The sequence below is a fragment of the Tamandua tetradactyla genome, chromosome 4 (genome assembly GCF_023851605.1).
Source record: "Tamandua tetradactyla isolate mTamTet1 chromosome 4, mTamTet1.pri, whole genome shotgun sequence".
NCBI lineage: Eukaryota > Metazoa > Chordata > Mammalia > Pilosa > Myrmecophagidae > Tamandua > Tamandua tetradactyla.
This window is the reverse complement of record NC_135330.1, coordinates 33,151,513-33,178,465: the sequence shown is the minus strand read 5'-3', so window position 1 is coordinate 33,178,465 and position 26,953 is coordinate 33,151,513. Positions and strand designations below refer to the sequence as shown.

Genomic DNA, 26,953 nt, shown 5'->3' with positions numbered 1-26,953 from the left:
TTTTAGAGAAAACAATCACTGAAATAGGTTAATAGTCCTTTTTCTAGTAAACTGACATCTGGAATAGTGACAGGGTAGGGTTCTTGCCAGGGCTCAGATGACACTGAGTGATGCATGAGTGAGGACAGCGTAAGTACGGTTCTACTAGGGAGAGACTGCAGAGAAATAAGTTTATCATTTATTTTTTTCTTTACATGTTTGCAATGAATTCCTACATGCAAATTATCTAAATCCAGCATAGGTAATTTCATAAAAAAACATTACTAAGAATTTATTTGTGAAGTCATCTTCAATATAAGTACAAAAGAATAAAACTCATTATTAGCTAAATTCAGACATAATACTTCATGATTCTGAAAAATCAGTAAGTTATAAAATAGTTTACTATTTATAGTAAAATTAGCTAATTAAGTCCACTAGTCAAAGGACTAAAAGAGGGTTTCACTAAGTTAAAACACTCAATCCTTATTACCAATTCTCCAAAGCTGTGCTGGTATTGCTATATATATGCGAGAGGTATTTTTTTCTGTTCTTTAAGACAGCCTAATAGCTCTCATAATTTAGCAATCTGAATACCATGAGATCCAGAATAATGAATTTCTTACGTTTGTCAGCTTCTGAATGAAAAAATTTGTTTGATGATATAATCACAACTGAATTATAAATAAAAAACAATACAAATGTTGAAGTATTTATATTAAAATACAAATTTTTTGGGTCTGGTCATAAGAAACCCATATTTAAATAAACTATCAGTTTCATTTCTTCTTAGGTTCTTTGAATGTGGTTTAGGGTGTTCCATTTACGTCAGAGTCTTCTAAAATTTTTCAAGTTTCACTCTTTCTGTTTATAAATCTGCTACTACTATGATTCTAAGTATAAGAAAAGTATAAGAAAAAATTTTTTAAAACATTTACAGACCTGTTCATATCTGAACAGACCTGTTCGGCTAACAGATCAACTGGCTGAACTGTTCAGTAGGAAGATGGTCCACTAACAGAGTAAAAGAAATTGAGCCTCTATGCCAGTGTATGTTCATACACTATCTAGATAAGTCTTGAAATCTGAGACTTTAAAAAATGAGACTTAATACTTTAAGCTACATTTAAACAAAAGTATTGCATGGAGGTGAATCCAGAAAGGCTTAATTCAGGCAAAAGGTCTGCTTCTTTCATTATCCCCAGGCACTAACTTGACAAGGACAAGAAAGTAATTTTGCTATAGCATTTTATTTCTTTTATGCTAAAAATGATACCAAAATATTGCTTTCAGTTTTTCATATATATTTGAAATAAGAATTATGAGACAACAAAGCCCACTCTAAAATATTTAGAAACAATGGATTTAAAGGTTGAGATTATCAGAGTTCGTATGTCAGGCCCATCATTTTTCACTTGTCTGACCCTGGGCAAGTTGTTTAACTTCTCTGAGTCTTAGTTTCTTCATCTATAAGAAAAGGGGTAGTACACAGATCCTGATGGTATCACAGGGTGTAAAATGCTTTTATAAGCCTTATAAACTTACATTATGTATATTATTCAATATGAGCTATTAATAACATACTGTATACATAGTTTTTTAAAAAGCAGTTTTATTGCGATAAATTCAATCCATTTAAAGTATACAATGTTTTCTAGTATATTCACAGAGTTGTGTTTTTCATCACAATAAATTCTTGAACGTTTTCACCCACAAGAGTGTCACTTGCTTCATCAACTGGCTTTCTTCTTAGTGACATACATGACCCTAAACTTTCCCTCTTTCAACCACAATTGCATCCACATATCACTGTTGTTAAAGACACTTTCTATAAAGTACTACCATCACCTCTATCCATTTCCAAATATTTACAATCAGACTTACTACTTATTCTGCACAAGTTAAGGTACAGCTCCCCATTCTCTGCCCTCATTCTATTTTCTTATGACCTGTGTTCTAGATATTAACCCCATGAGTTTGCTAGTTATATTTAATTCATATTAGTGAGGTCATGTGATACTTTTTGTGTCTAACTTATTTCACTCAACATAACGTCCTCAAGGTTTATCCATGTTGCCACATGCATCAAGATTTTATTTCTTCTTACAGACGAATAGTATTTCATTGTATGCATATATCACATTTTATTTATCCACTCATTGTTTGGACATCTGGGTTATTTACAATTTTTGTTGCTTGTGCTTTGGGTGTAAGGTCTAAGAAACCACCTCCTACCACGATATCTTGAAAAATGCTTCCCTACATTTTCTTCTAGGATTTTTACAGTCCTATCCCTAGTGTTTAGGTCTTTGTTCCATTCTGAGTTAATTTTTGTAAAAGGTGTAAGACAGGAGTCCTCTTTCATTCTTTTAGATATGGATATCCAGTTCTCCTGGCACCATTTGTTGAAGAGACTGCTCTGTCCCAGTTGGGAGGACATGGCAGCCTTGTCAAAAATCAATGGGCCATAGATGTGATTTCTCATCTCTCAATTTGATTCCACGAGTCAATGGCTCTTTATGACCATACCATGCTGTTTTAACCACTATAGCTTTGTAACATGCTTTAAAGTCAGGAAGTGAAGTCCTCCAACCTCATTTTCCTTTTTCAAGATGGACTTGCCTTTGGGGCCCCTTACTCTTTCAAATAAATTTGATAATTGGCTTTTCTGATTTTGCAAAGTAGGCTTTGTAATTTTGATTGGGATTATGTTGAATCTGTAAATCAGTTATAGGCTCGATATCTTCACTACATTCAGAACTCCAATACATGAACGTGGAATGTCCTTCCACTTATTTAGGTCTTCTTTGATTTCTTTTAGCACTGCTTTGAAGTTTCCTGAATACACGCTTTTTATATCCTTGGTTAAATTTATTTCTAGATATTTGATTTTTTTAAATAGATATTTTTCCCCCTGATTTTCTCCTCAGATTGCTCATTACCAGTTTTATAGAAACACTACTGATTTTTGTATGTTTAATCTTGTGTCCCACCACTTTGTTGAACTTGTTTATTAGCTCTGGTAGCTTCGTTGTAGATTTCTGGGACTTATTCTAAACATAGGATCATGTCATTTGCAAGAAGTGAGGGCTTTCAATCTGGATGTCTTTTATTTATTTATTTATTACATAACTACTTTAGCTAGAACTTCTAGCACAATGCTGAGCTAGTTATTTTTGTCTTGCTCCCAATATCAATGGGAAAGTTTTCAGTCTCTCAAAGTTAAATATAATCATAGTTGTGGGTTCTTCATTTATGCTCTTTCTCTTGTTCTCATATTCTTTCTATTCCTAGCTTTTGAAGTGTTTTTATGAAGAAAAGATTCTGGATATGGTCAAATGCCTTTTCCATGTCAATTGAGATGATCATGTGGTTTTTTCCCTTTGATTTGTTAATGTGGCATATTACATTACATGATTTTCTTGTGTTAAACAACTTCTGCATATCTGGGATAAAACCCACTTGATCATGGCATATAATTCTTTTAATGTGCAATTGGATTTAATTTGCAAGTATTTATTGAGGATTTTTACATCTACATTCATTAGGGAAACTGGTCTGTAATTTTCCTTACTTCTAGTATCTTTACCTGGCTTTGGTATTTAGGGTGATAGTGGCTTCAAAGAATGAGTTACCTCCCTCTTCTTCAATTTTTTGGAAGAGTTTGACAAGAATTGGTTATTAATACTTCTTGGAATGCTTGGTAGAATTCACCTGTAAATCCATCTAGTCCTGGGCTTTTTCTTTGTTGGGAGGTTTTTGGTGACTGTTCTCAATCTTTTTACTTGTATTTGGTTTGCTGAGGTCTTGCATTTCTTCTGGGAGCCAGTGTACATTGTTTATGTGTTTCTAGAAAATTGTCCCTTTCATCTATGATGTCTAATTTATTGGCATACAGTTACTCATAGTATCCTCTTATGATCTTCCTTATTTCTGTGGGGTCCATAGTAATGTTCCCTCATTTATTTCTGATTTTATTTATTTGCATCTTCTCTCTTTTTTCCTTTGTGTATCTAGGTAAGAGCTTATCAATTTTGTTGATTTTCTCAAAGAATCAACTTTGGTTCTGTTAATTCTATTGTTATTTTGTCCTCAACTTCATTTTCTTCTGCTCTAATCTTTGCTATTTCATTCCTTCTGCTTCCTTTGGGATTAGCCTGCTGTTCCTTTTCTAGTTTCTTCAAGTGTATAGTTAGGTCTTTCATCTTAGCTCTTTCTTCTTATTTAATATAGTCATTCAGGTCAATAAACTTCCCTCTGCTTTCAGTGTACCCATAAGTTTTGATATGATGTTTTCATTCGTCTGGAGATATTTACTGATTTCTCTTGTAATTTCTTCTTTGACCCACTTATTACTTAAGAGTATGTCGTTTAATCTCCATAAATTTGTGCATTTTCCAATCCTCTGCCTATTATTGATTTTTCATTTTATTCTACTATGATGAGAGAAAGTGCTTGTGCAATTTCAATCTTTTAAAATTTGAGACCTGTTCTCGTGACATAACCTGTGGTCTATCCTGGAGAATGATCCATGAAAATTTGAGAAGAATGTATTTCCTTTGCGTAGGGTGCAATCATCTGTAAGTGTCTGCTAGGTCTAGTTCATTTATCAAATTTTCTTCTTGGTGGTCACCTCTTTTATTAATACATAAAGTCCATCTCTGTCTCTTATAATAGATTTTAATTTAATCTATTTTTTCTGATATTAGTATAGTTACCCAAGGTTTTTTTCTAAATACTATTCATATGATTTCAACTGTTCACTTTCAACCTATTTGTACCTGTGTGTCTAAGACGAGCCTCTTGTAGACAGTATATAGATGAATCATATATTTTTTTATCCATTCTGCCAGTCTGTATCTTTAGATTGGGGAGCTTAATCCATTAACATACAGTTTTATTACTTATTGGCAATACTTACACTTCAACCATTTTATCCTTTGGCTTTATATGTCACATCTTATTTTTGTCTCTCTTTTTATCCTTTTAGTTACCTTTACTGAGACTCCTCATTTCTACTCTTCTCCAAGCCTCTTTCATCTTTCCATTTAAGCCTGCAGAACTCCTTTTGGTATTTCCTGTTCAGCAGGTCTCTTGTTGATGAACTCTCTCAACTTCTGCTTATCTCTATCTTAAACCTCCCTCATTTTTAAAGGACAGTTTTGCAGATAGAGAATTCTTGGGTGACAGTTTTTCTCTTTCAGTATCTTAAAGATATCATACCATTACCTTCTCACCTCCATCGTTTCTGATGAGAAAGCAGCAGTTAGTCTTCTTAAGCATCCCTTTAATAATAAATTGCTTTTCTCTTGTGGCTTTCAGGATCCCCTAATTTATGTATGGCATTTGAGATTCTGATTAGCATGTGTATTAGAATAGGTCTATTTGGATGTATTTAGTTGGAGTATGTTGTGCCCCTTGGACACAGATATCTACATTTTTCATAAGATTTGGGAACTTTTTGGTGAGTTATTTTCTCAAATATTCTCTGTGCCTTTTTTCCTTTCTCTTCTTCTGGGACATCCATGACATGAATGTTTATCCACTTCATGTTGTCAATCAATTCCCTGAGACCTGGCTCATTTTTTCCCATTCTATATCCTTTTATCTGTTTGAATTCGGATGCTCTGTCTTTTACCTTGCCAATTCTTGTGCCTTTTTAAATCTGTTGCTGTGTGCCTTTAGTGTTTTTTTTATTTTCATCTACTGTGCCTTTCATTTCCGTAAGGTGTTACTGTTCTTTGCATGCCTTCAAATTCTTCTTTATGCTCAACTATTGTCTTAATATCCTTAATCTCTTCCAGCCATCTCTATGAGTTGGTTTAGGAGATTTTAAGCTTTATCAGTTGTTTCAAATTCTGTATATCCTCTAACTTTTTGTTTTGTTCCTTTGACTGGGCCATTTCTGTTTCTTGGTATGGCTTATAATTTTTTGCTGATATCTGGGCATCAGATTATCTTGGTGAGTTTTGATTCTCTCTCTCGTCAAAAGATTTTGTTGTTGATTGGCTTTGTGTTAATGCTCTTCTTTGACACTTGGTTTATCAGTATTACCCAACTAGGGCTGGGCCAGGGACCTATGAAGCGGGCGTACACCAATTCTATGAGTCCTGAGAGGATGGGTCAGTTAAAGATGCAAACAGCCTTTAATTCTGCTCCCCAAAGGTACGCTCTCCTGGCCTACCCAGGATATGGCCCTCTTCGCCCAAACGCCTTTTAGATGTCTTCCTAAAAGTGCGCTTTCCTCTCCTGCTAGCAGATGGTGCTCTTCAGCAACCTATACCCCTCAGGCTCTTAGTTCCATGTGGACTGCAGATAATGGTGTAGCAGCATTGTGCTGGGCAGACTGAAATTGCAGGTCCCAGCAGTCCAAATTCACTAGCCAAAAGCTGAAACAGTGCTAGATAGTGTCCTGCCTTACTCTCGGGAGAGTGGATCTCCATAGCCATCTCGGTCTGTAGCTGCCTGCCTGCCAGGGACAAAATACCCTGAAGCTTTCTGTCCCAAGAGTGGTGGATCAGGGCCAGTAGTTGGGCCTGAAGGGGGGTGCTATGATCTTCCACTGCAGCTTCTCTGTCTCTTTGTCCTACACTTTCTTGGTTGTTGTACAGCAATCCCCCTAATCTCTAGAGCCCCAGAATTGTATTTCTAGATAGTTTCTGCCTGTCCCCTCATTTTTCCTGGGGGATAAGTGAGCCCAGTCTCTCTACAGCCATCTTTTCCATAAACTTGTATATACATTTTTGTATTAACAATATCATAAGCTGATTTTCAAATACATCCAAATAAAATTCTGTTTTATAAAATGTCTATAGCAGGGCAGGCCACGGTGGCTCAGCAGGCAAGAATGCTTGCCTGCCATGCCAGAGGACCCGGGTTCGATTCCCGGTGCCTGCCCATGTAAAAAAAAAAAAAAAAAAAAAAATGTCTATAGCAATTTCTATAACTACAGTTATGCTTATTTTATACCTGCTCTATCAATTCATAATTCAACTGTAACTCTGCAACTAGGTTTGTAGAAAACAACACTAAAACAACACTAAGGATTCCTTCTCCTTTGTAGCTGAAAGCTTTTGAATTAGACCAATCAGTAAAATAAAAAACAAACAAACACTATCAAAACCCAAAGTTATTAGTTCCATTAAGACCATAGGAACTAACATCAAGTTGTTGATAGAATAAGTAAAGAGGAATCAAAGCAGATTTTAGAAATTTAAAGTTCCGTCTGATTTTTACTCACTCTGGCACCATGTTCCCCTGCTTCTTATTTGATCCTTAAAGTAAGTCCAGCTTTAGGCTCTTTGCTTTGTTTGTTCCTTTTACCCAGATCTCTCTTCTCCCTAAGCTTTACATGGTTGGCCCTGCCTCATCATTCATGTCACTGTCATCTCCTTAGAGAGATCTTGATTGTTCACGTTCATTTATCTAAAGTTGTCTTTATTTCTATCACTCTTTATCACATTATCCTATTTTCTTTACATAGTTCTTACTATTTTGTTACGCTAGTTTATTCATCACTCCTGATGAAAATATGGACTTCATGTCTTGCTGACTGTTGTCAACAAGAAAAAGAAAAAAAATGCCACCCTTTGTTCAGTTCATTCAGAAAATTAGTCCACTTACTTCTCTTTGGAACCCTTTTAAATATATTTCCAGGTTATGGACTCTTGGGATTAAGTGAGATGCTCACCTGTTGTTTGTTACTTTGGCAGGCTGCACTCAAATGCTTAAACCACAACATTGCATTCATTCTATTGCCAGCTTGAAACTTGTATGAATTTCCTAAAATTACCGAAAACAAGGAGAGAATGATAAAAATTTAAGGACTATGACACAAAATAATTCTGCCAGATATCAAAGAGCAAGATAAGATATGACCAGAGTTCTCAGATGCAGAATTCTATTTAACACCTTATTTTCCCCATACAAAAAAAAGAGTCCTCTAACAACTTCACATATGATCATTTATTCAGAAAGCCACTGTTTTGTTGTATGAATTAGTAGAGAAGTAATATTATTTGTCTCCTCAAATATTCTTTTTTTTTCCGCATGAGCAGGTACTGGGAATCGAACCCAGGTCTCCAGCATGGCAGGTGAGAACTCTGCCTGCTGAGCCACCGTGGCCCACTCCAACTCCTCAAATATTCTTTAAAGTGCATTTAAATAAGTTAGTTTAGTCCCTCTAGATTTGTATGTGTGGATGAGACTGCAGAATATCTGTTCTTAATACTATAATTAAATAATATAAATATTAAGATCTTTTATTAAATACCTACATGCCAAGATGCTTTAACATGTTTTTCAAATATTAGCTATTGAATATGATTAAGGATTAACAGGCTAACAATTATATCAACTAAGTTTATAGTCTTTAATTATAAGACATTTGCGAAGGTTATTACTAATTTCCTGGTCTGCTGGGGGCTCCCTGGGAAAATCTAAGGAGGCATTTTTTCTCTTAGAAATTAAGATATCCCTCTTATAAGTCACGTATTATAGGCTTCCTTAAGTTCAGACCTTTATTCTGTTTTTTCATTTGTCAAGTCTACTCTCTTCCCTTTATAATTCCATTCAATGGCTCAAGAGCCTGATATTTAAGCATTATACAACTTTTTTTTGAGATTCTAACAAAGGACTTTTTCACTTTCAAAAGCAAATGTTGGGCGGGCAACGGCGGTTCAGTGGCAGAATTCTAGCCTGCCATATCAGAGACCCGGGTTCGATACCCAGAGCCCACCCATACCAAAACAAAACAAAACAAAACAAAACAAATGTTTCTTTGTCCACTAAATGTCTAATTACTCAACTAACCTTGTTTTGCTTGTTCATCTCAGATGCAGATATTAGGTTTATCTGAACAAAGGCACAACTATAGTTAAGCTGACCACAGCTGCAATTTTTCCATCCTCCCGTTCCTATCAAATTACCATTAATATAGACTTCATTAAAACCTTGGCTCTTCTGAAATAGCTCTATCACGCATACTAAGGAAACTTGAAGGAAAACAAAAGAATTAATTAACTAAACCCAATAAAAATGATCTTGCTTTCAAATATAATTTTCTGAATTGTGCTTTTGGCATTTTCGGGGGCTAGGGCTTTCAACTCAGAATGTAAAGCAAGGAGTCCTTACTTGGTAAATCAATTTCCTTTCATCTCAAAACAAGACTGTTTTGATGCTTTTTGTGTGTGTGTGTGTATCCAACATATTTGCTTATTACTTAAATTTTCACTTAAAACACTGTATTCTCCTAAAAGCAGAATATCTGTTGAAACAAAATAGCATTAGAATAAACAGAGGTCAAAATATAGTTGTAAAGTCAACAAAAGATAGTGAAATTTCATTTCAGTTAGCAGTTGCTGGAGTGGAAGATTCTGGGCAGATAAGAAAGAATTTCCTTTCTGGCTTCCTTTGTTGTGTTTGTTCAGAGCTGGAAGTTGTTAGGAAGGGAGAGTAGCAATTGACTAAGATTCTTTTCTGATTGACCGCCTCCTCTACTGGCACAAGTAGGATTAGGAAGTATGATTTGATTGTACACAGTCCATCCTCCAACTTCTCTCATTCACTTAACAATTGCCTATGGCCAAGAGCCAATAATTTTATTCATAAATATCTATGTATAGTGCATATAAAGTATTATAATTATTTGGAAAGTGATTTGAGCATCAAATAACCAATTAATTTAATTTAAAATAACTGAATAAAAACTGTTTAAATGAAAACTGCCAAATTCAAAACTTAGTCAACTCGAGGGTGTAAATGAAGGGGTACTATAAATGGCAAATCTGAGATTGTAAAATAACTGGCCTACAGATTCTCAAATTTCTTTTTTCTTTTTTGGTTAGCTCTCTAGGAATTACTTGGGGTTTTAATTTCAAGCTTATGCCCATGTAACAAAGGAAATAATCTCTAACAATATAGAGATGTCACTAAAATACATTATGACATATTCTCCCTATAGATAAAACAATACTAATAACCCTTCTACCCCCACAGAGTATTCTAGTTAAACTAGGCTTTGGCTTATTGAAAGTTACATGTATGCAAGAGCTTAACCGTGGTTATTCTACTACTTCACCTTTCTCAGAGTCAGTCAGCAGGAAGAGGTCTGGATGCTCTGGGTCATCAGCCATCATCACCATCCATCCTACCACAGATACATTCTTATTTGATGTTGATTTGAACTAAGAGATAAAAAGATAATTAACATAAATACAAATTTTGTGGCTCATTCTAAGCAAAAATAAAGTGTTAGGCAGTTTTTTCAGTTTTCCCTAACGAGAGATGACATTAGTGTCTTTGAGCTGGTGCAGGTCTACTCAGTGCCTTTTACTACTAAACGCCCTCCAGGTAGCTTTCTATTTTCCATACCTTTCCCAGCTTCAACTCTTCATCAAAACCTATCTGTTCTATTCTTCATTCACTAAGAGCATGACCTGTTGGTAAAATCAATCCATTCTGGTTTTTTTTGGTTGCTATGCTACCCGCTATCCCTCACAGAAAACATACTTGCATTTTAATAAGGATGTTATATTAAACCAACAATACTATCAGATAATCCTTAACACTATATCCTTACTTGGTATTCTTAAAAAAAAAAAAAAGAGCATTCTTAGTATGCCTGTCATTTTTCTAGTTAACTATTCTTTCATTTCTCTTTCTTATTTTTCTGTATTAAAAAAGAAATACAGAAAATTAGGTCATTCCCCTTCCTGAACATACATTCAGGAAATATTACATAAAATATTGGCAAACTGAATCTTGTGGTGTATAAAAAACTTGATTCATGATGACCAACTGGATTTATCGCAGAAATGTAAGGTTGGCTTAACATCAGAAAATCCATTAATGCAACTAAGTTGGTGTAACATACATGAACTTTTGCATTATCTTCCAATTCTTCCCTTTCTCCAGACCCTAGAGAACCGATGTTCCCCCATCAGTAAAACAGTAACTCTTAGCTTGAGGAAAACAGTATTGTTGTCAGAAGCAATGCTTGATAAGATAAACAACATCATCAGAAGTTATGCCCAGGAGGAAAACAACTGTAGAAGCTTGATCCATCAATTTGTAACCCTTAATTTGAATGCACACACAGCCAACTACACTGCACTAATAACTCAATCCTACCTCCCTTCGTTCAAATCTTATAAAACACTGCCCCCTCCTCTGGTCAGTGCAGACCATCATAGCAAGGAGTTCCTATCTCTTCCTACCACTGGGATGAGGACTCCTTGTAAGCCCCCAACAAATGCTCTCTCACTCTCTGAGCTGGACTTGTTCGAGTCATTCTTTGGTCTGCTGTACCCTCGCAGTTTGGTGGAAGGCTGTCTTATATAGCCCCTTGCCTTACTCTGGAACAGTTGGGTTTATTAAAAAAAAAAAAAAAAGGTTAATTAAATTTAGGAAAAACTATTAAAAGTAAATTATCATATTAACAGATTAAAAGGAAAAATTATATGATCAACTCAGCACATGACACAAAAAACCCATTTGTTAAAATTTAATGCTAAATAAACATGGAATAGAATACAGCCAACCAGGAACAGAAGGTGTGACACATTAAATTATGTGTCAGTTTAGATGTATTGTTAATTTACATTCTTGTGGGAGTGAACCCAGTTTGAATGCTACCTTTTGAAGATGTTATTTTTATTTAAAGCAAGGCCCCACTGAATGAGGTGGGCCTTAATTCAGATTACTGGAGGCCTTATAAAGAGAAAGCCACAGGGAGAAAGGAGCCAGAACAAGTAGTTAGCAGGACCTGGAAGAGAAAGGAGAGGACACTGCTATGCAACAGGAGAGCCAACAACAGCCTGTAGCCACTACCAAAACATGCTACAGTCTTTGGGGAGAAAGCATAGCTTTTCCATTACTACATTTTGGACTTCTCCTAATCTTGAAATCACAAGCCAATAAATTCCTGTTGCTTAAACCAACCCACTGTGTGTGATATGTGATAGCAGCTCAGGCAAACTAAGACAGAAGGGAAATTTTTAATGTAATAAAGAGCATCCACCAAAAATAAAACAAAAAAACAAAACCCTTGAAAAAAGCAAAACAAAACAAAGTAGGGGAAAAAAACCTTGCAGCAATTACACTCAGAGGTAAAATGCTAAATACATTTCAAAAGCATCAAGATAAGGATGTCCACTATTGCTACTTCCATTCAACACTGAATTGGAAGACCAAGTCCGCTCAATAAGACAATAAAAGGAAATAAAAGGTACACAGGTGAGGGAAAATAAAATCGCTATTACTCACAAATGATATCATGCCCCAGAAAATTCACTAAAATCTACCAAATTAATGAGAAAGATTAGTAAGGAAGATGGAAAAAGATTTACATAAAGGTCAAAATGTAATTCTATACACTAGAACTATAAAAATCAGTTACAAAAAAGAAGGTATATAGGAACACATATAATAAAAGACATAGAAGTATAACAGTTAAACAACATTAAAGAAGAAGATACAGTAAAGACGTCAATGAAAAGGAGAAAATAGCACATTGTTGTAAAGATGTCAATTCTCCCTACATCTATCTACAGATTAAAAATCTGATTAAGGTTTTATGTAGAACTGATCCTAAAATTTATATAGAAGAGCAAAGGACAAAGAATAACCTAGACTGTCTCCTGAAGAATTAGGAGGGATTTGCTCTGCTACATATCAAAACTTATAAAGATACAGTAACTGAGAATGACTCTTGGGACAAGGACAAATCAATAGAGCAATAATAAAAGTTGGAACAGTTGGGTTTATTAAAAAATAATTAATTAAAAAAATTTAATTATTTTAAATTTAAAAATTTAAATTAAATTTTAAAACATGCATAAAAATATAAACTGGTAACAGTGCACTCCGCAGATCAGTGAAGGAAGAACAAACTAACTGCTCAGTAAGGGGTGCCAGGAAAAGTGGTTATCTACACAGAAAAATCAGGAACATGGATGCCTATGCCACAAAACTGCCTACCCTACCATGATTCCAGGTGGATAAATGACATTAAAGTAAAATGCAAAACTTTAAAACTATTAGTAGGTAATATATGAGACTATCTTAATGATCTTAGGTTGGAGAAGGAATTTTAAACATGACCCAGAAATATTAATCATAAAGGAAAAGAAAGGTAAATCTTACTACTTTAAAATTTAGAACTTTTCATTAAAATATGCCATAAGAGAGTGAAAAGACAAGTCAAGAAGATATTTTATAACAAATTGATAATAGATTAATATCCAGAATATATAAAAAGAAAACTACAGCATCTAAGAGAAGAATAGGCAAATATTTATACAGGCATTTCACAGAAGAAACCTTAATAAGCAATGAATGTGAAAAAAATTTCAAACTCATTAAATAATCCAGGGTAAGCAAATTTACATAGTGAGATACCATTTCATATTTAACAGATCAACCAAAATTAAAGAGATTGACAATGACAAATATGGTGAGGATGTGGAACAATGCTCTTATGATTCTGGTCACATTCTATTTTTTACACCCTGAATCGAAGGTATATAGGTGTACATTTTATTTATTATTTTAATATATGTACATGAATATTACTTATCTTCTTTGTATGTATGTTTCCCAATTAAAAGAAGAATGAGCACAACACATTATCAGTACAACACAGGTCCAAAATGAACGCTAAGGGAATTAGGAAGTTTTAATACTATGAAGACAATAAAATTGGCAATACCAAGAACTGCTGGTTTGATGGCTCCTAATTTAAAGTGGAGCAAAGGATTTTCTAATATTCTAATATTCTCTCCAAACCTCTGTCTCAATTGCTTCTTTTTTTAATTAAAAAAAGTAACTCAAGGACTATAAGCCCCTATAAAAGGATATAACTCTTTTTCTATTCATCTATATCAGAGGCTTTTTGCTGCTGCTGTTGGTTTTTATATACAAACAGGGGTATGTTTATTCTCTCATTTGAGGCTTTTACCAGTCAGTAACTATTTCCTTACTGATAAGTACTCTGGTTGTATACAGCTTTCTGCTATTAAAACATTACAAGGGGCGGGCCAGGGTGGCTCAGCAGGCAGGAATGCTTGCCTGTGATGCCAGAGGACCGAGTTTGATTCCCAGTGCCTGCCCATGTAAAAAAAAAAAAACATTACAGGAATAAATAATCTTCTACAGCTATCTGGGTGCTTTTTGAGGATTTCTGTGGGACAGATTCTCAGATGTGGGATTGCTGGTTATTATTAAGTCAAATATTGACTAGAACTGCCTCCCACAGATACAACATCAATTTAAATTTCTGCCAATCTTGTATGATACAGTTTATGTTCTCCTACACTGCAACCAATGCTATATTATGTCTTTTTTTTGAATTCCCACACTGTAGAATTTATTTATATATTTTAAAATTAATGGAAAATTCATTTATATGGTTCACAAATCAGAACAAAGCAAAAAGGGACACACTTTGTTCCTATTCATCCACTCCTTAGTCCCCCCTAGCCAACCATTTTTGTTCATTTCTGTTGTACCTTTTCCAGCATTTCTTCAGGCAGATGTAAGCAAATACAAATATATACTCCTACCCTCCTTTCTTACACGCAGGTAGCATACTATGTACTCTGTTCTGTATCTTGCTTTTCTTTTCATTTAACTGTCCTGGAGAACTTTCCATCTCATGAGATAATGCATTTAAAAAAAAAACTTTTTTTTTTTAACATAACTGTACAAACACGAACATTTTTACCATATGATCATTCCATTTTTGGTATATAAACACTAACTCACAATATCATCACATAGTTGTACATTCATCACCACGATTACCTCTCAGAACATTTGCATCAATTCAGAAAAATAAAAAGGAAAAAGAAAAAAATTCTTACATACCAGATCCCCACCCCCTTCCTGATCACCAGCATTTCAATCTACTAAATTTATTTTAACATTTGTTCCCCCCATTATTCATTTATTTTTAATCCATATGTTTTACTAATCTGTCCATACTGTACATAAAAGGAGCTTAAGACACAAGGTTTTCACAATCGCACAGTCACATTGTGAAAGCTATGTCATTATACAATCATCATCAAGAAACAGGGCTACTGGAACACAGCTCTATATTTTCAGGCAGTTCCCCTCAGCCTCTCCATTACACCTTAACTAAAAAGGTGATATCTATATAATGTGTAAGAATAACCTCCAGGATAACCTCACAACTGTTTAGAATCTCTCAACTATTGACACTTTGTCTCATTTCGCTCGGAAGAGTGAACCCTTTTGATTAAGAAGGTTTTCTCAATCCCTTGACGCTGAGTCCCAGCTCATTCTAAGATTTCTGTCCCACTTTGCCAGGAAGGTCCATACCCCTGGGAGTCATGTCCCACTTAGAGAGGGAGAGTATTATCAGTCTTTTAAATTTCTGCCAATGGCAAAAAAAACCCCAATAAACTATCTTCTTTAATCTGTATTTTTTGAGTGAGGTTGATCACATCTTTTCATGTTCATTAGACATTTGAATTTCAGCTTTTATTTATCATCCTTTCCCATTTTTCTATTGTACAGTTTTATTCTGAGTTGTATTCTGTCTTTATATATATTAGATTTCTTTTTCAGGAGAAGGCTTGGTTTTTACAATGTAACTAATCAAATAATATTTGTTTGATACCGATTAGGCATTGATAACTATACAGTGATAGGTTCAAATATCCCTGTAAACATTTTTGTGGTGAATACACTGCCACTAAAAATTATTTTTATAGTAAATGCTTTCATTTTGAAATATTAAAAAAATATGGACTAAAATAATAGTTCCCCTTCTCTCTTCAAGCCACTCTGCTTTTTATACTTGTATATATATGTTTATAAATGTGGGGAGGATGAATCTGGAAGTTTACATACCCATATTTTATTATTCTCTAAAGCATATGTTTTTAACCTGGGTTTTCATTAGTGATTTGCCCATCTTTTAATTTCAGAATATTCAAAATACAGTGAAGTTGAAAGAATACTACAGTGATTACCCAAATACTCTTCATCTAATTTTGCCTCATTTGCTTGACCTTTCTGAACATCTAAATTTAACTTGCAGCATCATGTCACTGAACTCCAAATACTTCAGCATTTATATCCTAAGAATAAGAACATATTACTACATAACCACAATATAAGCATCACACCCAAGAAATTTGACACATTTATATAAAATCCATATTAAAATTTCTAATTGTCCCAATAATAACCTTTACAGCTTTTTTTTTTTTTTTTTTAACTCCAGGATTCTATCAAAGACATACATTGTATCTGGTTGTCAATACTCTTCAGTCTCTTTGAATCTATAGCCGTCTTTTATATTCCTACCCCCACTTCCATCCTGATACTTTTGGTCTTTTTAAAGACTCCAAGCCAGCTGTCTTGTAGAATGTCTGAGAATCTAGAGATGACTGTTTGCTCACGATTGGCTTTAACTTAAATATCACAACATAGGTGGTGTTACATTTACATAATAGATTTTAATCCTTAAACTGTTGCTTATATATAGGAAATATTTTCTTACAATTTGTTTCTATTTTAACTTTTGTTAAAAATTAAATATTTTTTCCTTCATTGCTTTTAGTTCTGTTGTTCTTCCATTTGAAGACTGATACTAAATATAAACAAGGACCTGTTTTTATTTAGTATACCTTCTATCCCATTCTCATAATTCTCTAATTACTAAGATTTAACTTTAGATGAGGGGTATAGTTCATTTCCTTCTCACTTAATTTGACATTCTCACAACCCACTATTATTCTAATTTCTAAACATTACAAATTCATTATTTATCAGAAATTTCATATAATTAAAAACCCAAACTATCAAAATATATTAGTAATTCTATAGGTGTAAGTAACAATTCCAAGCACAAAAAAGATATTTAACATATGCATCAGCTGACAAATACAGCTATAACTTCGCCAGTTTGGCTCTTTCTAATTAAAGTTAGGAGAAGAATGTTATTTTTAATACTTACATCTTTATAATAGTTAAATCCAGCCAGCAAATATCTCAGTGATTATGTGAAAAATTATATGCTGTTTTGCTAAAGACAAAGGATTTAATTTAGCCTATATCAAGCTACTTTTTTTTCTTTCAACAGCTTTAAGCAGAGGCAATTACTCTGTAAAATGTTCTAGTAGAACAAAACTATGTAATTTTGACAGGTATGTTGGCATTATAGTCAATTTGGCCCCAATACAAAAAAAAAAATATCTACAGAATGGTTGTGATCACTCAGTCTTTAATTCAATGCAATAATTATAATAACATAATAGTGAGCAAAAGAGTCTGTGCTTAAGAATATATATGATTCCATTTAGAGACAGTTCAAAAATGAAACTGCATTATAAAAGGAAATATGGTAAAAGTAAAGACAAGCAAGGTAATGATTAACGTGAAATTCAGAATGGGGACAGGCTGTGGTTATGTTTGTAAAGGAAGAAAGGAGAGGCTATCTCAAAAACTTTGATAGTTCTGGAGCTGTTTTTTTTTTTTTTTTTTTTATACCACATGCTATCTATAGCACCTCCTACATTTATTTAAGCCAAAAATGTCCTCTAGGTACCTTTGGTGTAATTAAAGTAATAAAACTGTGGGGAAAAAGAAGAGCTTTTCTGAAACATGCAGCATAATTTGGGTAATTCATAATCAGAAAAAGGGCTTATTTTCCTTTAGTGGCTTACTCTTCCTTCCACAGTAAATCTTAAACCATTTAATTTTCTCCCAAACATACAAAATATAGAAACAAAATTCCTCTCAAGGGTATTTAATAATGAAACATGGAAACAAATTATTCTTCCTTTCTAAGATTGTATCCCTGGTACATAAAAGCAAAACAGCACACAAAAGAGATTCAGGGGAAGATTCTACATCTGGAGAAATGAGTATTCTGAGTCTTCATTTAAGTAATATGAAACACAAGAAAGCTGACTGTAGTAACTATTGTCATTGCTTATTTTTCTTCACTGTTGGGAAAAATCACTGAGTCAGGCATTGAGGTAGAAAAACTTTAGACGTTGGCACCAAATTCTCACATTTTACAAATTAGGAACATAGACTCCTAGTTAATAGTTTTATTTCTTTAAGAAAAAACTGACATATTTAAATGGGAAACAAATAGTGTTTCCACCATCAAAAAAAATCAAAGTCTACCATGAGTTCATTAAAATGTAAACCTGTTTTGATGATAAATTTGTGAGGATGTAAGAACATTTTAGGAGTAATCAACATCAACTTACATTAAGACAGTTAATAAAATAATTTCAAGGTAATTTGTGGTGGAAAGTTATTTTAATGACTAGGATAAACACTGGAATGGGATAATTACTGAGAAAATGAAAGGTATCTGTTTGGAAATGCTTTAAAATTTGAAAGACTGGGCGGGCCATGGTGGCTCAGCAGGCAGAGTTCTCACCTGCTATGCCGGATACCCAGGTTTGATTCCCTGTGCCTGCCCATGCGAAAAAAAAAATAAAATAAGGATTGGAAAGACTGATAGCCTCTGTCTACCAAGGAGCCTGGAGAATTGACTAGATGCTATTAGAATGTCCTTATTAAGTCTTCTCATTTATACAAAAAGAAACAAGGCAATAGTTTCAAACCATATTCTAAACCAGAAATCCACGTCTGGGAAGGCTTTGATGCCAACACAGATATCAGGAATGTGCAGTTCTGGCACCCGCAATGTAAAAATAGCATTCAGGAAATCAACATCAAACTGCAGCTAGCTAGCCTCTCCTGGAGAACTCACTGAAAACCTGCACCAGAGCTGCCAGCTCGTGGATTGCCCTACAGACTTTGGACTCATACATCCCCACAGCTGCATAAGACACTTTCATAAAATCTCATATTTACAGACATTTCCTGTTGGTTCTGTTTCCTAAGAAAACCCTAATACGGTGTATAAGAACCTGTGGACTAGAGTATGAAACAAAACAAAACACTGTACATCCCATTAGGGCTACTTTCCTTATAATCTTCCAGAGGAGGAATACTTACATGTTTTCTTTCTGTAGCCTTTAAAGATTTGGCAGCATAGTAGAAAAGTTGTGTCCCACACAAAGCTGCCCAATATTTTGTCCAAGACGCTACCTGGAAAGGACAAACACAGATATGAATATATTAATAAAATGCTAGTGGCCCCTTAAGTCTTCAGCGTACTAGTGAAGTGATCTTTAGCTCCACTCCTCCTTAGTCATCTAATAGTCAAACCTTAGACTTGTATTACTTCTGAAATCTCTCTCAACATTCCTGATTATCATGTCCAGCTAATATACTCTAGTACTATCATTCAGATAATTCTTGATTTCTTTAAGAGTCCTTTCCCTTTTCAATAGTATCTAGCATTCCTCCGCCCATGTCCTCTTCTTTTTCCTTTCTTCGTAGCTAGCCTATATTCTATGATCTAGCACTATAATTATGCCCTTTGAAATACGAAAATATGCCCCTTGATCCTCTCTCCCAACAAAACCCTAACTATAGTTAAATCTAAGCAACTAATTACTTGGTACCACCTTATAGTAGCTGAATATTACTGGAGAAATCATATAATTTTGCTGACTGATTAAATTATGATCACCAACTTCAAATGGAAGTTGACAATCCTTTCCTTTTACCCAAGTAAGTCATTATACTTCCTCTCTCTCAGGAGACGATTATTTTATACTTTTCCTCTCTCCCCAAAACTCGAATACCCCACCCCCACGGTGATCTCATTTCATACTTGCAGGAAAAATCAAAAGCAAATCTGATGAGAACTGCCACATCTTCCCAGCACTAATTTCATCTAACTACCTGTTTGTAGACCCATATACTTGGCCTCCCTTTCTGCTACAATAGTTAACCCTCCTACTAAGGACAAACTCAAAATCACCTTTTATCCCCTAGATCTCAGCTATCTCTTGTTTTCTCAAGGAATTTACGTTGCAATTAATGTGTCTCTCTAACACTGCCTCAATTCCCCCCTCCCCACCATCATTAAATGAGCCTTAATAGTATTCCCACCTTAAAAAATCCTTCCCTTGACTCATCCTCTTTGCTCCCCAGACTCCATTCAATTTCTTTGCTTCTATTTTACAGTACAGCTTATGAGTTTGTCTCTAATTTCTGATTCTACTTCTATTTTGACCATTTCTTCCTCAGCTTACTTCAATAAGGTTCTCAGGCTGAAACTGCTACTGTCAAGGCTATTAATAGTTGACATTTTATCAAAGCTGTTCTCTGTCTTCATAATACGCATAATCTGACACAGCTGACCACTTCTTCCTTGAAATACTTTAACTGCTAGACTTCTACGATAACAGTTCCTTAGTTTTTTTCCTAAACTTTTCTTATAGCAGAAAAAAAATTTTCTTTACTTGCTACAATGCTCTATCTTCAGCCACTTCTTCCCCAGCTACACTTTCTTCATAGATGATCTCATCTAGTCCCACGTTTCAATTAATATTTGTATGCTAATGATATCTAATCTCTTATCTCTTTGCTACACTCTTGAACTGTACTTTTTCAAGAGCCAAACTGACATCTCCCCTTTAATAAGCATATCACATTGAAATTGGCTAAGACTTACCTACATCCCACCAAAAAAAAAAACCTTTCCCTACTTCAATAAAAGTCCCTAACATCTACTCTGCTCAGTCCCTTAACCCAGAGGTTATCTTTCTTCCTAGTCTTTCCTTCAAATGTCACATTTAATACATCATCAAGCTACCCTAACCTTTTTCTCTGAATTAATCTCCATATCCCCCACTTTCAGTGCTTTGACCACACATGCTTCCTTGTCTCTTGGAGATGCCCATATCCAGGCCTTTTTTTTTTTTAACATGGGCAGGCACCGGGAATCGAACCCAGGTCCTCTGGCATCGCAGGCAAGCACTCCTGCCTGCTGAGCCACCATGGCCCGCCCCATATCCAGCCCTTTGCACTTGCTGTTTCTGGTCCTTAAATGCTCCTCCCCAAGACTGTCACATGGCTGACTCAATCTCTTTTTAGATCTCAGCAAAAAAAGCCTCATTATGGTGACATCTCTCCTCACCCCATCATGCTCTATCATATTATCTTATTTTTAAGGGCTTAGTTTCTGTTTTTTAATTCATTGGAATGCAATCTCCATGAGGTAGGCATTTTATCTCATCATTTCTCTCTTTACAGCATTCAACACAAACCAGGTGAGGTGAAGCCCTGAGTGACATGCTATTCGTAGTTCTCTTGCTGGCCTAGCGTAGTCTTTTAATTACATGTGCCTGTCTGTGGTTTACTGTCACGTGAGCAGGAAAATCAGATTACTTACATGTAAATTATTTTTATATTTTAGGAAACTCTCATTCTTCAAAAGCTTTAAGCGTGGGTATATGTCAAAGACTGTATATTCCAAATTAGATAAAACTATATCACCCGAAGAAAACAAAAAATACCATCTTCTATCTTTAATTAGACAAGTTACAATACTGATGTTGGGAAAGACAAACTTTTGTGTTACGTATCAAAGTCTGTTTCACTAAGCTTTATTTTTTTTCTGTAGATAGTTACAGTTCAGAGGACTATAGCACTTATTATCTGGGTACTATTTTATACTTTTTAAATAATATATACTTTCAGGGTTCTTAAAATATTTTGTATAAGAACTATATTAGGGAGCAAAGGGAAGTATAGGAGTATCTTGATTTAAGCACCCTTAAGACATGATTTAACTGAAATCTATATGGCAGGTATAACACCACTTTAAATAAAGAAACCTGGTGAGGCAAATGTGTATTTTAAATTATTTCAAATATACTATATAACTGGTTTAATTTCAGTTGTCTTAATATATTTTTAGGATCTAGTACATATGCCTATTTTTAAAGGTGTGTTAAAATGTAACAAAAAGAAATCTCACTGTAGGCTTTTTGCCTTCTTTTAACAAAGTTTTTCTCCTGAGAACACCTTGAATGGTAACGGCTCCTGGATATAAATGCACAGCCAAATCTTCTGATTCTGCAGAACTATAATAATGAAAGGAAAAAGGGACATAAAAGGTTTTGCTTATAGTAGCCATCAAGTAAATAAATAAAATGTAATTTGTTTAATTTAAAAACTTTATTACTTCATTCAAAGCTGAGAAGACAGACAATTATAGAGGTTATGATTTAAAATTTGGAAAGCAGTCACGAAAGTTAATTATAAAGTTATTCAAGTCAGCAGGTGGTTAAAATACACACTTTATTATGTATTTCAGTTAAGTATAATTTAGAAGGAATACAGTAATTCACTTTTGTAAATACTAAGGATTTAAGATTTTTTTCTTATTAACATGCCAAACTGTATCATTGCTGTAACTTTTTTTTTCCTTTAGAAACTTTCAGACCTGGTAAGAAAGATGATGATTCTATTTGTTAAAAATATTTAAATACAAAAAAATTGAAAATAAAAATAGCAGACAGAAGCTCAAGAGAGGGAAAACAAACAAAACATCCCATGCTTAATGTAATTTAAAAACAGGTGAAAGAAGTAATAAAAGCAGTAACAACAGATTAAAAAACACTTGCTTTCTGCAAAAAAATTTTAATCATATTTAAATGCTGCCAATGCATCATAAGTGTTTGAATACAGCTTAATAGCTCTCCAAGAAAAAGATCACTCCCAAACTCAAGAGTTCCTTTTTATACTTGTTAAGAAAATATTACAAAATAATCAAACATTTTAATATTTGTTATCCAGTTGATTAAAGGGTAACAAGAATGATTTCTACATGATCCAATTAAAACATACACAGTTAAAAATCTATCTTATAACAATTCTTATAACAATGAAGCAAACTGAAGTTTGCTAGTTTATCCCTTTATGATTATTTAGGTGTCTTCAAAGTGACTTAAAAACCTATAAATTACTAGAAATTTCATGTTAGAGTCATACTATATATGGGAGGTATACATAAGGAGACACCAAAAAAAAATTGACATACCTTACACTTCAAAAGCTTGCTATTTTGTTGAATTATGAATTGGTTGATTACTCATTACCACTACCCTCCACACCCCATCCCAAACCAATCTACCATTATTTTTTTTTCTTCCACAGGTAATATAGTACAGAAAGAGACCTGGCTTAACTAAACTGAATGAACATGAGTTTAAATATGCCAATATAGTTTAATGAAATAAACATCCAAATTCAGGACCTGAAGTTTAACTGACAAATTCTAAAAAAAAAAAAAAGACAAATCAAATGGAGAAGCAAAGAAAATGCTTTGATTACAGTCTTACAAATAAAAAGTAGATTTTTATATTACTCATCCAGTAACCAGCAGCATTGAAAAGACCTGTGCAGTTAAAAAGCTACCAGTCTGGAGGCATTTAAAAAATCTGAAACAAAGATGCCAATTGTAGCGATTAATTAGCTCTGTGGATCAGAAAGAACGATTCAAATTTATCTTTACATTAGATCTTGGACAAAAAATTTTTCTGGGCCTTTTGTTTCATTTTTAAGCCAATAAGTCAGGAAATAATAGAAACAATGTCAGACCACACCCATGGGAAGCCAGTCACCAACACCAGAGGGGAGTGCTGTTTCCCCTAAATGCAGGGGAATGGTACCTGCTAGCCTTCATGTGGCTTCGATAGCCATTTCGTGCCACTCTTGTCACCGGGCCGAGAGAATGGTATAATCTGTTCCTGTTGGATTCCATTATAAATTGTATACATTACATATGCTTTTATTCACACAATCATCATCAGTACCTAGAACAGTACAATCATTTCTTCGTGTAGTATAGATTTCTACATCTTACAAAAGGATAGTATGTGATTGCTTCTCTTTCTTTTTTAAAGCATGCAGTAAGATTTCAAAAATCTATTCCTTTGCCTACTGATGCTAGAAACATTTATGTGTTTAGTGCACAACATATATTTATATGTAGATTCACTTTCACAAATCTGCTAAAAGAATTAAAGAGCTATTTATAACCAAATAATACCAAAACCTGAGAAATTCTTCCAAATTTCTTTTTGTTTCATTTCAGTTCTTGGATTCCAGTTTAAATAGGATGCTTGGGTTTATATAAATAATTCATTTTTTATTACATGTCCCTATGAAGACACCTAAAATGTAACCTGACCTGTAATGTTAAAACATTAGTTTTAATGTGACTGAAGCAATTCTGTTTTCCTCTCTATCCTTTGGGGAGGATACTTTGCCTGGGAAAAGCCAAAAGTCCCACTGTTGAAAAATGCTATTTAAAACACAAAATATTGTTTTAGCAACTTAAGCAACAGCATATTTGATGTCTCTCTACTTAATAAGTAAATAAGAACAGAAAATGGCATATTTAACATTCAAAGTACTATCTTCAATTCTGCTATCCACAAGTATTATTTTATATTCTTTTATATTCACTTTTTACTGTTTCATGTCTGAATGTTGCTGGGCAGCATTAATTTAACTATTCCCAAAATTTTTCCAAAAGTCACTGATTTAAAGTTGGCACAGTACAGTAGATTTTTAGCTACAAATGTCTGCAAAGCAAAGCATCTGTCATAAAAGAAAAATATTTTTGAGATATACAGGTAACATCATTAAACACCATCTTCGTAAGTAATCTGTTGGGATGAGAAAAATGAACACAAAACCATTCTTATTATTCACTTATAATTCAAGCAATCTGATAAACAATTTTGTAAGTCAATATCTTTTTTCTAATTGATACAACGTCAAGCACATAACATTTTTTTTAATTTATTTTTTATTATCAAGCCAAAACAACATACAAACATGAACATTCTTAACATACAAATGTTCCGTGCATGGGGTACAATCAATGGCTCACAATATCATCACATAGTAATATATTCATCACCATGATCACTTTTTAGAACATTTGCATCACTCCACAAAAAGAGATTAAAAAAAAAAGAAACTCATACATACCATACCCCTTATCCCTCCCTCTCATTGACCACTAGTATTTCTGTCTACTTAGTATATTTTAACCTTTGTTCTCCCTATTTTTTTTCTATACCCCTTACCACTCGCTGTCATTGTTCACTAGTCTTTCAATCTAAGCACATACAGTCTCAACATACAAACTTTCCATACGTGATGTACAATCAATGGCTCATATTATCATCACATAGTTTTATATTCATCACCATGTAAATCAATATCTCTTATTTAAAGATTACAAAACACTCTATAATCAACATCTGATGGCCTTATGGTCTTTGTAGAGAAAAAGAACTAAGACAATCTGTACAAATTCAGACAGCACCCCAGAAATAACTCTTTGTTTTTCCCATTTAGGCAAACCCAAGCAAAGAGGTTGAAGATTAAGTTTGAAAAAAGAAACAATATATAAAAACTAATTGTAAAAAAACAAACAAACCAAAAAATGAAGAGAACAAAACCTGGGAACATGGACAATTAGAGTCGAAAAATTAAAAGTACTTTGAAATATAGGGCTTACAAGGTAAAACCTCAATCACATAAAGCTGAGAAATGTTTATGAAATTTCATCAAGAACCAGGATCTAATTTTCCAATTAACAGCACAAAATCAACCAATTCAAATATAATTTAATTTCCAATGTATAGTGAGTGTTGTTTTCTATTAAAAAGTGAGTGACAGGGAGGTTAGGTAACTAAATATTTTCAACTCCCATCAGTTTTAATATGACATTCAAAATTCAACCTAACTGACATTCTTGTTATTTAGAAATCAAGCTAAGCTTAGTTTATATATAAAAGGGATTATTATTTTGGTCAAGAGTCAAGTATCTTATAAGTCTGAAAATGGCAGAACTGAAACAGAGATAATACAAGAGTCCAATGGACTTCAGTAAATTATTTGCATTGTTTGGATACATTTTTAGGGAGATCTTTGAAGATCAACAAAGCATACATGTGATGGCTTTTATAGCTTACAACAACATGGACAGGAGAAGGGATAACATAAAGTATTTCAGAATAAATTTGTGTACTCTGGGCATATTTTGATTTCACTGCAATTTAAATCCAAACTTCAAACTGCTTTATTTAGAGTATAATTTATAATTTACTAAGTCATTTGACTCTTCACAAAGCAGCATAAAATGAAGTTGACCATTCTATTAAATGCTTTAAAATTACTTAAATGAACCTGAACTTAGGAAAATAATTTTACTTTTGAACATATACGAAGATAAGTTGATTATGATTGATTATTATTATTTTTAACTTGCAATTTTAAATGTGCTAAAATTCAAATACAAGTAAACAGAGATATGACTCTATATCATCACCATTCTTATAATTTATAATTCCAGACTTAAATACCAATTTCTAATTTCTGACACCAGCAGGAAGATTAAATAGTCTTTTACGGATGTGTAATAAGCATTCTCTCTTGAAATTCATATTAGCATATACTTTAAGATAGACAAAACAAGCTCAAAGACGTTCAAATGGGCAATTTCTCTTACCTTTCAAAAGCAGGCCATGAAGTTTCTTCGCTTAGCTCAGAACCATCGCTGCTACCTAAAATCAAAATTTATTCAATTTTTAAAATATTGAATTACTTTTCCAGTTTGGATTTTACATTTTAAAAAGAAATTTTCTAAGTGTTCTCATAAAATGATAATCACATTTTCTGTGGTAAACTTCCAGATATTAATTCTTCATTATATTGCAGGTATGTTTACTTAAACCTCAGATTCATTAAGTTAATAAAGAACTTTTCTATCACCAGAGAATATACATAAGCACATTTTTTCCTTATTAGGTCTGTCATAATTTAAGAGCACTATAATTATGAAATGATTAGAGATTCAGAGATATATCTTTTCCTTGGTATTCCAAGGAAAAAATTTAAAGCCATTTCTGCCCTAAGTATGAAAAACTTTATGAAAGAATGAAATTCAATTCTCTACCTTTAAAGTTAAGGTAGAAGAAGATGGAATCCTTAAATTGAAAAAAAAAATTAGCGCTATTACAGTGCAATAATTTTCTCTTTG

The 26,953-nt window shown here is 33.7% G+C and overlaps 1 protein-coding gene and 1 long non-coding RNA gene across 14 annotated transcripts in view; one reads left to right on the top strand and one right to left on the bottom strand.

Moving 5' to 3' along the window:
• RALGPS2 (Ral GEF with PH domain and SH3 binding motif 2) overlaps positions 1–26,953 on the bottom strand; it is a 264,908-nt gene that overhangs the window by 6,350 nt on the left and 231,605 nt on the right. For 10 of the 13 annotated variants that reach the window (XR_013174130.1, XR_013174134.1, XR_013174132.1 and 7 more), the window contains 7 exons: positions 26,423–26,477; positions 23,565–23,642; positions 21,869–21,974; positions 18,991–19,083; positions 10,058–10,163; positions 8,791–8,894; positions 7,670–7,761 (listed from right to left, as the gene is read on the bottom strand). Coding sequence is in view for 2 of the 13 variants with exons in the window: in XM_077157113.1 (XP_077013228.1) it covers positions 7,670–7,761; positions 10,058–10,163; positions 18,991–19,083; positions 21,869–21,974; positions 23,565–23,642; positions 26,423–26,477 (530 nt within the window). In the remaining 11 variants the exon portion in view is untranslated. The remainder of the gene's footprint in view (positions 1–7,669; positions 7,762–8,790; positions 8,895–10,057; positions 10,164–18,990; positions 19,084–21,868; positions 21,975–23,564; positions 23,643–26,422; positions 26,478–26,953) is intronic. The other 3 variants (XR_013174133.1, XM_077157113.1, XM_077157114.1) reach the window with 3 other exon arrangements.
• The window catches only part of LOC143680684 (uncharacterized), a 69,589-nt gene that overhangs the window by 27,888 nt on the left and 14,748 nt on the right, over positions 1–26,953 (top strand). The window lies entirely within an intron of this gene.